The sequence below is a fragment of the Diachasma alloeum genome, unplaced genomic scaffold, assembly GCF_001412515.2.
Source record: "Diachasma alloeum isolate Michigan unplaced genomic scaffold, Dall2.0 Dall_scaffold_00198, whole genome shotgun sequence".
Classification (NCBI taxonomy): domain Eukaryota; kingdom Metazoa; phylum Arthropoda; class Insecta; order Hymenoptera; family Braconidae; genus Diachasma; species Diachasma alloeum.
Genome location: NW_021680363.1, coordinates 379084 through 391508, shown reverse-complemented (window position 1 = coordinate 391508; position 12425 = coordinate 379084). Strand labels below are relative to the sequence as shown.

At 33.9% G+C, this 12425-nt stretch overlaps 2 protein-coding genes across 2 annotated transcripts in view; both read left to right on the top strand.

The window, feature by feature from the left end:
• The window catches only part of LOC107048875 (divergent protein kinase domain 1C), a 7769-nt gene extending 2376 nt beyond the window's left edge, over positions 1-5393 (top strand). Inside the window, exons 2-4 of the mRNA XM_015272314.2 lie at positions 487-647; positions 2832-3519; positions 4870-5393. Of these exons, the coding sequence (XP_015127800.1) occupies positions 487-647; positions 2832-3519; positions 4870-5100 (1080 nt within the window). The 3' untranslated portion in view covers positions 5101-5393. The remainder of the gene's footprint in view (positions 1-486; positions 648-2831; positions 3520-4869) is intronic.
• A 1452-nt stretch (positions 5394-6845) lies between these two features.
• On the top strand, positions 6846-9840 carry LOC107048874 (putative ATP synthase subunit f, mitochondrial). The gene is made up of 4 exons (XM_015272313.1): positions 6846-7059; positions 7138-7236; positions 7373-7489; positions 9659-9840. Exons 1-4 carry the CDS (start codon positions 6945-6947, stop codon positions 9685-9687), a joined length of 360 nt encoding a protein of 119 aa, XP_015127799.1. The 5' UTR covers positions 6846-6944; the 3' UTR covers positions 9688-9840.
• Positions 9841-12425: the final 2585 nt, after the last annotated feature.

Here is a 12425-nt window from a genome sequence, read left to right as displayed (position 1 = left end):
CCTCTAAAGATGGTTTTGAACCAGGGGAGACTCCTAGACCCCACTGGACAATGTTGTCACAATTGCGCTTTTCAATTGAAAACAGACATCATCTTTAGAGACAATTGTCATCTTTAAAGACTTCTGCATGCCATTTTTCGAGCCGCTCTTTCATTTGAGCCAAAAAAAACAAGGCCGTGACTATTCGCACTCACCCGTTTTCTATAAAAAAGTCCACAGAAGTAGATTTCTTTATACAACTTATCCTATTGAAATATTTTCTACAGAATTTTCTAAAAAAAAAAATAGAATGAAAAAATTTAGAAAATTTGAACCAAGGTTTTTTGCTAGGCGCTTCTATAAATTTATTTCATATGTGAACTACCGAAGGAGCATCGCAATGATTCTCAGTACAATAAAATATTAATTTTTTTAGTAATCATTTGTAATTTACTAATTAAAAGAGATTCTGTCAATAGTTTTTTATCAATTGTTCCGAATTTTCAGTGCGCAGATCATGGAGATGGATCAGCTCTGGGAGTTTTATGTAAACCACTCTGTTCAGACCACACTATTCATTCCCTCGCCTGTGAAAGCTTGCATTCAGGGAAGGAAGCGGTTTTTTCAGCGAATTGGGAGGACACGAGACTCGTTTTCAAAGCTGCCAGGTACTTTGAGAAATAGAAATTATAGAATGGAGAAAGGAAAATTCTTATGTTCAAAATATCTTCACTCACATCAATTCACTCTACAATTCCACGGAAATGTAATGAAATTACGTTACTATTCCAAATTAATACATTGATGTATTGAGGATTCATCTTGAATTGATTGAAATATTGAAGTTCAAAGAAGCAGAACGACTTTGTATTCATTAACCCTAGATCGTAAACCCTAGGAGGAAAACTCCGTCGCGCGTCGTTTTTCTCTAATTACAATTGACTGGTTAACCGGAAAAATTAAAAAAAATTGATTTTGTCTCCAAATTCCTAAAGAAAACAAATTATTTCGAACAGATGAATTACTTTTTCCCATGTCAAATGAAATTGCCCATAACGCGACGTTGCCGGAAACTCGCTACACGCGCCCGGGAAGTGTAGAGTGAATACGGCAACGAAGCCTAAATACCTCGGCGGGAAATCTCCGCGGAGATGACCAAGTATAGAAACTATAGAAACTCTCACCAGAAAGATAAAAATGTATTTATTTTTTGTATGAAATATATTGCATTGAACATGTTTTTTAAACGCTCATCAATTTTTATCAAGTGACAGTTCCACTGCAATTTCAAGCAACTTTCATCATTAAAAATTCACAATTGGGTGAAAAATCACTAAAAATTGTAAATTTTAGTGTAGATATTCTATGAAATTTGATAAAAATCAGGAAAGTGCAAGTAAGTTAGGGAATTCTTGTCTTCCAATTACCGCAAAATTTCGAAGTCGATTACAATTTTATGGCTTTTCTCCCCTACATCGAATCCAATTCTACACTCGAAAAAATTACTATTAAAGTATTCATGAAACTTCAATTTTTCTGACAGTATATCATTTTCCTATCATTTTTTTAGGAATTATTGAATAGTATTGGCTTCTGGGAAAAATGTCCAAAAACTTGACTCAAATCTTAAATCTTAGGTTTATTCCTTACCAAAAATTTATGAAACGAATAATTCCCTAAAAAAACATCACATGAAATCTGTCATTATCAAAATAACAAAATGTTTTGCATCCGTGAAAAATGCATTCGTTATGTTCCATCACTTCACGACTTCTTTCATCTCTACACTGCGAGAAAGCCAAACAACTTCTCAAAAGTCTTATTTGGAACAATAAAATCACTAGTTAAAGGGTAACAGAATGCCCTTAATTTTCCAAATTTTTGAAAAAATTTCCTGCTGAAAGTTATCGGTATTTAAAAAATCGAAGCACATTAATCTGATTCACATCAATGATGAGATGATTCACATCAAGAAATATTTTGTCCCTAAGTTACAAGATTTTTATCATATTACTATTATTTCATTTAAGGATTTATTTTTTGTCTGCGATTATTGCACTGCTAAAACGAAAAAATACTATCCTTTCACGCATGAAAAAATTAAATGGAAAAACTTTGCGAATTCTCCAGAAAATTCTATTGGAATTCTCTAGAAATTCTATAGGGATTCGATTAAAATTCTAGGGAATTCTCGTTAAAATTCTATGTTTTTTGTGCTGATTCCAGGAGATATTTGATAGGAAGAAGTCAATAGATTTCGATTTTTCTATATGAATACTCTCGTGGAATTTTTTCTATAAGAATACTTGGGCATGAATTTTCCAAGTTTTTTCACTTGGATCCCGTAATGCAAAACAAAATAAAATATAGTGGAAAAAAATTTGAAAATCCGTGTGCCATAGTTTTAATAGAAAAAATCTCAGGAGAAAAATTCAAGCAGAAAAATCGAAATCTATTGACTTTTTCCTATCAAATATCAAACAAATTGAATTTTAACGAGATTTCTCTAGAATTTCAATAGAATCCCCATAGAATTTCTCGAGAATTCAGTAGAATTTTCTAGCGAATTCGCTGTGGCTTTCTAGTCAATTTTTTCATAGGTGTTGTTCCGCGTAAATCAAATACTTTGACTAAATGACATTTCTTGTTTGCACAGAGAATGCAATTTTTTTTAAACTACTAAATCTATTTTTGCGACAAAAATTTTCCATCTCGATGGACTCTTTGCACGTTTGGCACAAAAAATAGTATTTTAATAATTAAAACAGACTATTTCTTTGACACGAGTAAGATTTTTGTTGAAGACCTCTGGTTTTTCTCTCAGTGTACAACTAGTCTAATTATTTTGTCAGATCACTGACATCGATAGAGCCATACGAATCCCTCCAGTGGTTCGACGCGATGGGCTACAAGCACTACCCCTCGGAGCCAGAGTTCGATAAAATGATAGGAGATCTAGTCTTCAACAAATTGAACATAACTCTCAGTAAACGACAGGTGGAACGCCTGAGCCGATTGAGACCAGGTCACGTCGAGACCGAGGAAGAAAAACGTGAATTCGAGATGGAGAATGTCTGGGCCCTAGTGCAGGAGAACGAGTACCTTATATCGATCCTCTACGAAGAGAGAGATCTCTTCCCAAGGCTCATCGGCACCTGTGGCAATTTTTATTGTGTAGAATACGTACGACCTCTTGAAAATCCAACGACAGCGCTGGCCATGTCAGACTCGGCTGGCGAGTGGGGAAAAAGGCTGAAAATGGCTGTGATGATTATGGATTTGATTGACGAGCTTGAGAGCAACTTTCCAGAACCATTTTACCTTTGTGATGTTAAAATAAATCATTTTGGCCTTGCATTTGGTGACTCGAGACTCAAGTATCTCGATTTAGATGCGGTATTTCCTAAGAGCATTGCGGCTCGATTGACTGCTGATGGAAGGGCCTGTGAGAAACACGAAGACTGTGATTACTTTGACTGCAGATCTGTCTGCTCTATTAATAAACGATGTGAGGCACCTGTGATGAATGATAATTTACAAGTAAGTGCAACAATTTTCTCGAGAAGAGCTAAAACTTAACTCTTTACATTTATTACAATGAGAAATTTATGTTCGAAATACGTGATTTTAGGAGTAAACGAGTGGCGAATTGCTCTTGTATTGCATATAGTAAAGTTATTTTTGCTAATAAATTAGCAATATACTTCCGAATGGTTATTTTGCACATTATTTCCTTCTCTCATGGATAATTGATTGTTTATTTCATTTGATTTGATTGAATAACGTTTCTTTTCAACGAATTTTGTCAATTTTCAACTTAGTTCAAAGGTGTCATCATTATTCTTATTATTCCTTTCTTCTATACGATCAATTGTCGATTGGGATTTTTCGTAGTTCTCTCTTCCCTCACCCTTCGATAAAATGTTACTAGAAAAATTTTACTTACACATAATTGAATGAATTTGAAACATCAGATTTGAATATAGCTATCATAATAATGTTTTAACTTCGACTTAATGGCACTAAAAAACACATTTTACACTATGATTGAATTCATTTGAAGCATGATATCCAAAGATATCCCGGGAATTCTGATTTTCAAAAAATACCGAATTTTTGAAAATATTCAAATAAATCAAAATAACGATTATTGCTATCGCCTTCATCTCCGAACTCGGTCAAAAGGACATCTAAACTAATTTTTTAAGCCATCATTCAATCAATTCAGAACATTTTTTTAAATCATCGTGAAAATTTTTTTTTTCAAAATTCAAAAAATTTTAAAAATTAATGAATGAATTAAATTTTATTTAATGGCGATTTATAGGGCCCAACAATACCTACATTTGAGGAAAAAAAGATTCAATTCCATCGATTCATTAGCGAACAATCGAAGAATAGTATATTTCGACACATGTGTCGAACAGATCTTACGGGAGAACGGTTCACTTCATACGAAAGTATCAAAATTTGGCTTGATAATTGGATCAGCTCAAAAGACCAGGATTTCTTCAGGCAAGGAACACGTAAATTACCTGAAAGATGAGCAAAGGTTGTAGCTGCAGATGGAGCATACTTTCAATAAACTTTTCTTTAATTTTCTAAACAAGCAAATGTGTTTTATTTGAACAAAAAAGGGCGGAGTCATATTCACACACCCAATACGTTCAGCGAGTGGTTGAACTGTGCCTTTTTCCTTTACGAGTAAAGTTGTACTCACTGGAGAGATTGTAACCTTGGGTACCTATTCCCCTGTCATTATGTTATATGGAACCTAAAGACTATCTCGCCAGTACACCTGTAAATGAGTTAAAGGACATGAGGTCAACGGAGCAGCAGTGACAAAAAGTTTCCTCCGGTTTAGTGACGAAAAATAATATTTTGTTCCAGATAATCTGTGAGAAAATATTCTTAGGCTGGACCCTATCAGGCACTATAATAATTCCCGGCCTCCTGATGTCCCGCAGAACACCAGGAAGCCTAGCAGTACTTCTTCGACAGTGTGCCAATCCCCATGGTGACACTGTCCACTTGCCTAGAGCACAAGTGCCAGGCGATATTAGAAGCAGACTATACGACATGCTGACTGAGATGGATCGACACTACTCCGCTTCTTCCTAGACACCGCACAAGTCCTTTCTCAATAATCAATGATTGAATATGAATACTTAGAATAGGGTAATGAAAGGCCTTAATAGTCACTAGGATTTATTCAATAACTTTCGCCTAATTGTAACTTATTCTAGACCTTTTTCGAGCTTTAATAATGTTATCTAGATCATTAATTATGAAGCCATGGGCCAACGGGCGACGAAACTTAAGAAATGAAAAAGTTAAAAAAGTATTCCACATACATTTTAATAATATTGTGAATTTTCTTATATTAAAATTAATAAATTCCTTTGAAATATAAACTATAGTTTACTGTTGATTAGCAGTACAATTATTTCCAAATTTTCACATATTTGTAATTCCGTCATTTGAAATGGTTGAAACGAGATCAAATTAATATTTCTATCCCGATTAACCTGAGTCTGGTCACCAAACGCGACCCTGTGACTCTGGTCACCTCCGCGGGGATTCCCCGCCGTTATTTACGCTCTAGCGTTGTCAAATCCACTCTACACTGCCCGGGCGCGTTTATCGAGTTTCTGACAACGTCGCGTGATAGGCAACTTCATTTAACATGGGAAAAAATAATTCATCGATTCGGAATCATTTCTTTTCTTTAAGAATTTTGGGAAATATATTGTTCTAAAAATTACTATAATTCTTTAGACGCTTCAATTGACAAAGTCAATTTTTTTTTAATTTTTCCGGTTATCCGGTTAATTGTAATTAAAGAAAAACGATGCACCGCAGGGTTTCCCGCATAGGGTGACCAATCTAGGGTATTTTGTGATCAGTCACGCACGAAAAAATTTTATAGAAAAATCTAGTGAATTCGCTACAAAATTCTATTGAACTTCCCCTGAAAATTCAATCAGTTCTTCGCCAGTTTCATTGAAAAAATTCCTGATTTTTTGGGCTTCTTTCCAAAAGAAATGTTAAATAGAAAATACTTTACAGAGAAAATCAATAAAATTGGTTCTGTCTCAATAAAAAAAAACTCAAATTTTTTAAGTTGTTTTACTTGATTTTTCTAATGAAAAAAGAAGAAAAGTTGAGCGGAAAAAACTTGGCACATTCATATAAGGGATTGCAATAGAAAATGTCTTAATTGAAAAAGCTGTGTAGAAAGATGATATTCTAGCCATTTTCCCTATAAAATAGTTTCTGTGGGACATTTTTTATACCAAAAACGCGCAAAAAGCTTTGGAATTCTTCAATAAAATCAGCCAAAAACTAATAGAATTTATAATAGAAGTTCAATCGAAATTCAGTAGAAGTTTCACGGAGAAAATTATTTGGTGAATTTCACCAACTAGTTGTTAACGCGGAGCGTGCCGAAAAGTTCACTTTTCGTCACAGCGTGATGAAAATGATTGTTTCTTTATGCGTTGTTGCTCTTTTTATCTTTCATCTCTACAAATTTCATTGGTAGTAAGCCTCCGAATGGATCCGTTGCAATTCTATTTTTTTTTAATAATAAGAAGATAAAAATTCTGTTTTGTGGTGAATAAAAAATTTCAGTTTCTGTAAAATGCTAATTCTCCGATTTTCTCTCCAGGCAAAATTAGAGAATGGAAAAATCGAACGATTTCAATGCTTCCATTCGGAAGCAAAAACAACCAAAATCACGTTCGAAAGGTAATCCACCCGGGCCTCATAAAGATAATTATTTAAATGTGAAAATTGAATTTCCCTCTCCAAATCCAATGATCCCAAATCTATCCGCCAACAGGCGCCACATTCGCCCACCAAATTTTTCCCAGTGGCGCTCCCAACTCCAGAAGCATGTTCTCCACGGTGGTTCGTTATCAGAGGACGTCTAATTGGAAAGACGAGATCTGCAATTAATTTCGATGCAACCACCGTCCCAACTGTCCAATATGGACTGGGGTAACTGGGGAAAGTATCCCAAAAATTTCGATCCGTCTATCCACGGCCGCTTCGACCCTGCCAAGTACTACGGAAAAGGTATGAAAACTTATTATCAGGAGCGATCACCTGAACCCTGAAAATACCCAGTGACTTGAAAATTATCGTTTATTCCAGCCGATGTTCCTTTCGGTGAAGTAAAACTCGGGGAACTTGGGTCATGGTTCGCTCGTCGTGAAAAGGGACCCATTCGTCTGGCTCAAATGATTGGCAGAGGTAATTTAACGCAAAAGACTTGTGGCACCAGAGGCCATGTTTGCCGGAGTGTGTTGCATAATAGAGGAAAAAAATTCACTCAACATTTTTGGAAATAAATCAAGAATTTATTTTAGTTTTTTACCGTTATTTATAGCGTACTGGCGTTGGCAACATAAATATGTCCTTCCCAAGAAGTGTGGAGTTGCTCCATTTTTCCAAATGACAGTAACTGCCATGATATTCTTCTATGTCATCAATTATCCCAAACTCAGTAAGTAAAACACACCCAACGCACAAAAAAAACACTCTTTTACGTCGACACAATATTTTTTAGGCAAAATGATCTACTGCACGCAATGATCCCTTCATTTAAGTAGTGAAGTGGTAAAACTAACCAGATTTTGATTATTAGCCGGTTTTCAACGTGTATCTCGGAATCTAAGGCAGATAGCAATATTTTCGTTATATCCTTTTTTGTAGAGCGAATTGAGAGCTACGAAAAAGGTAATTACGAAAATTTTGCTATCTCCCTTAGATTCGGAGATATTCCTCAAAAACTTAGCTGAACGCCAGTCGAGAGTTTTACCTTTCGCCACTGATTTTTTTGAGACATTTGATGTTTTTCATGAAGAGAATCTCTTAAAACATTAGTAAATTCTGACAGTTTTGAAATCTATGTAGATATACGTCTATGTAGATATGTGGAATTGCGCACAATAATGAAAACATTTACAAGTTGGAATCCCATAGGTATATCGAGTAAATTAAATGTAGGGATAATAATTCCTGTAGATGAGGTCTTGATGCAAAACGTTACAAAAAATCGGGGGTGTGAAGTATCCCCAAGACTCATCAATTTTGATAATTATAGAATTATCTCAGGAATAATGAAGTTGAGTGGAGAATGTCAGAAAAACTTTTTGTGGGGAATTTAATTCGCTACGAAGAAAGTCTTTTAACATTTTCGACTAGAGCCAGTCATTACTGAGATAACTAAGATGATACAGTAATGAAGCAGTGGATTATAATTGGCGAATTGAGATTTTTTTTTCAATTGCCCATTTTTATTTAAAACAAGTGATTTTGAAAGGAATCCCTAGATGATACCTTTTGGAGGGAATTCGATCCTCTGCAAAAAAAAGTTTGAGGAAAAAATTTCAAGAAACTTTTTTTTAGAGAGAATCCAACTTCATATAAAAGAGAGCTTTAATATTTTTATTTCGAATTTATCGTCAATGAGATTGTTTCAGAACTAACGAATGAGAGAACATTTTTAATCAAGTTTTGAATTCAATTCAAGAACTTAGTCACAAGAGGTTTTAGGAGAAAAATTGAAATGAAAATTTTATCAAAAATGTCCTTTGAAATTCTCTGTATCTCAAAAATGTCTCGTTATGGAAAAAGGTCTTTTAAAATCGTCAATTCTAACGATAACTTCATAGAGGAGGGTGGGGCAAAATGAAACGGCCGTAAAACGACTATTTGACACAATTCAAGCAAAAAAAATTTTTTTATCAACTTTTGTTTATTAAGTATTCTTTACTATTAGGAGTACTGTCTTCTTATAATTCGTCTTATAATTCAATTGATTAGATTAGGTAGATTACATTTCTTTTTCATTCGATTGAAATTTAGTATCACATTTTCTTTTTTCCCAATCTGGGTGTCTCCCTGGGTCTTCCTCTGGACTTTCGATTTTGTTGTTTTATTTTCTTTTCAATTAATCCATTGACAAAATCTTCTCCCGTCAAAACATCTCAATAATTTTCCATTCTACTGAATGGGAGACAAACAGTACTGATTGGAATGGGATTCTAATCAGTACTTCTAATAATAAAAAAAAGTTGATAAACAAAAATTGAAAAAAATTGTCGAGAAAAAATTGTTTTTGCTCGAATTGAGTCGAACAAAAACACATTTCATACACATTTTTAACACATTCATTTTGTTGTATTTTCCACTGTTTCATTTTGTCTCACTCTTCCCCTAAATAATTGAAAAAATTTCCGGTGAATTTCAAAATTAAGTTTGTAAATCGCGCGATTGTTTCTATAACAAGTCATTTGAGGAAAATACATCAAAAATAAATATAACAAAATATCTTCTTTATAGGGTATTGAATTCTCGACAGTAAAAATCTTTTGGAATGTTCTTTTCGAACTAATAATTACCAAGATAATTTCAGAAATAATTAACGCGAGGAGATCTCAAGTGGAATTTTAAATCAACTTTCCTAATCGTGCAATTATCTCGGAAGTGAGAAGCTCTAGAAGAAAAAATAAAAATATATTTTTCGTAGCCCATAAAATTTCCCAAAAAATCGAATGATTCTAGCACGTTTTACCACTTTAGTACTGTAATTATAACTTCACAACAGTAATTAACAGGGGAACAATATCAATTACTGCCACGATAACACTGTTGTTTTATCATTTTTCAGGATGGCACGCAAACTACAAATACCACTAAATAATGAACTCACGTCAAGAACGAAATTTTTAAAAACGTAGCGTTCGATGTTGGCGAGTTAAACTAGTTGTTCAACTCCGGTACACCAGTTTCTTTCAATGAATTCGTCGTGTAATGATAATGAATAATAAAAACATCGCATTAAAATTGTCATTTTGTGAGTCTTCTTTGCACAGTTATTTAATTCAATTAATCAAATGAACCGTTTGATCATCGTTCAGCTACAGCGATTTTATTTCAGTTGTAAAACGGAATAAACGTAATTAAATAAAACGAATAAAACGGTCCAAATTCTCTTAACTGAGTTTTCGAAGAATATTTCAAAATTTAAGGAAAATATCGAAATTTTCATAATGATCTTTCTTGTAGCACTTGACTCGCCCCACAAAAAAGGTTATAACAAAAATGTTGCTATTTGCCTTGAATTCCGGGATATTTATTGAAAAATGACCAATAGTCAAAATTAACTTGAACCGTTTTACTGCTCCGCTACTGAATTGTGGTCGTTTACGTGAAAAGAGCCCATTTGGCGGTTTTAAAGTTTTCTACGCTCCGATAATTTTGGTCAGAGTTCACATATTTTAAATCCAAAATTGCTGTGAGTGTGTAAACGTTGACATCGCTATGAAAGTCGCAAAAAAACATTGATTCAAGAATGTTTCAAGAATCTTTATCGAAAATGTAATTTTTTTATCTTTATTAAGAAAATGAGTTGCAGTACCATCAGTGACTGAGTTGTGAAACCTCTAAATTGAACATTCCAACGCATAAGCCCTCACATATGATCACTCAATGAAAATTAACATTTAACTGGTGAAATGGTGACGCAGGAGTTTTCTTCATCATTTAAAGTCTACAGGTATGTTCATCAGGCAATAAATTAATTAAGGTTGATAGAAACTGAAGAGCCTTTTAGTAGTCCACTCATGGAACGCAAAAACATCTGTTGTCCCAATAATAATGGACTGTCACATTCCCAGTGATATTACCACTGGTTTTCAAGTTGGATAATTGGTTCGTAATCGAAATTGGTATTTCTCCAATTGAATCACTCCCAGGCGATCCTGATTAAAATTTTACTTTCCGCACGAGTTATGAAAAACGGTTCATTTGATTAATGGCTTGGAGTCCCACGTACAGACTTTCCTGGTGACCAAGGGAAACCATGGAAAACCTTGGTCGGCACGGGCATTCATCGAACGAGCTTCATCGGAGAATGTTTTCCTAATACTTCCTAACACTTGTCCGATGATTCTCGGATGATTCTCTATACTTTCATTCGACGGTTTCCGAAAAACAATACAGTAATAAATTATCAATTTGCAATTTCCTCCCTATTGAATTTAATTCCCAATATTATTTAAAACGTTCATTTTTTTCAGCTTTTTTTTTATTGCACAATGATAATTTTTGGAAACTTCAGGGCTATGTAGAATTGAACAGCAATTGGGGAACATTTCAGATTATGAAAACATTAAAACAAGCAGGCGTTCAAGGCTATTCGACAGAAGGCATGCGACCGTTACTTTCTGTCTTATAAATCTTTTTCTTTCTTTTATTTCTACCAATTCCATTGGTAGTAAGCTTCCGAATGGATCCGTACCACTTCCCTGTTCCTAAGACAGGCATAAATTAATTCTATTTTTATGTGGAAATTATTAACTAACACTTGATATTAAAGAAATTTAACCTTGAAAATTAGAGATTAGATTGCTGAATTCGAGATTGCTTGATGAGTGGGCCTATGCATAATTTTCTAAATCTGGTATTGCTGATTATCTCTATGATTTTCAACTAATATCTCATTTTCTTCTAAAATATGCACAAAACAGATTTTTTTTGTCGAATTTTCGTTTTTATAATTTTGATTGCAAATGGTCAAGAATGTTATGAAACGTGAAGAAATGATGTCTTTAGGGTCTTTTATCCCGATCGGTCCAATAGTTCCTGACATATAACAACTTTTGTCAAATTTTTTCAAAGATTTTAGATATCCTGGACAATTTTTTGAAAGTGTCTCCAAATAATTCACTTTCATCATAAAAGACGAGAAGAAAATCGAATGAGAAACCATCAATGTTTTCTACCATGCATAAAATCATTTTATTAAAAAAAAAATTTATATTTAACCTTTTGATAAAACGGATTTATACAAAAAAATTAATATCTTCCAAACCACTGGGCCGATTGCGCCCATTCGAAATACGGACCTTTAATATTATGAGAGATATAATCATACCAAATTTCCAGTTGATATCTTCTTTTTGTCTCAAGTTATCGTGCGCACAAGGATGAAAAAAAAGTCGATATCTCGATTTTTGCACACGTGAGCGCGCGTACAAGGATTTTAATGAAAAAACAGGAAAAGGGGAAATATCAAAAACTTTGTATGGACTTGTATATATGTTTTTGTTGATCTAGGTAGAGGACATCGAGACGAATATTTTGAAGAAAAAAAATCTAAAGCGGTCCAATACTTTTAAAGATATTCGTGAAAAACGATTTAAAAACGAACGCTTCATCTTAAAAACTCCTTGACCGATTGGGCTGAAATTGTGTACAGAGTTAGTCCTCATTAAGACCTATAATCTGACAAAATTTCAAATTTTTCAGAATTATTTTGGCCACTTAATTACTCAATTTTCTAAAAATTGACCATCGGGAAGGTGGCGATGGACCTATTCACATACAGACATGGTCGCCAAACTTCGTATTTTTACGTTTCAGACCATTCCACA

What these genes read in the sequence shown, in the direction of transcription:
- LOC107048874 (XM_015272313.1), top strand. Translation starts at nt 6,945, where the DNA reads ATGCAACCACCGTCCCAACTGTCCAATATGGACTGGGGTAACTGGGGA. An exon ending in GGCTCAAATGATTGGCAGAG is followed by an intron (nt 7,237 to 7,372) that starts GTAATTTAACGC and finishes CGTTATTTATAG; the next exon opens with CGTACTGGCGTTGGCAACAT. An exon ending in CATCAATTATCCCAAACTCA is followed by an intron (nt 7,490 to 9,658) that starts GTAAGTAAAACA and finishes ATCATTTTTCAG; the next exon opens with GATGGCACGCAAACTACAAA.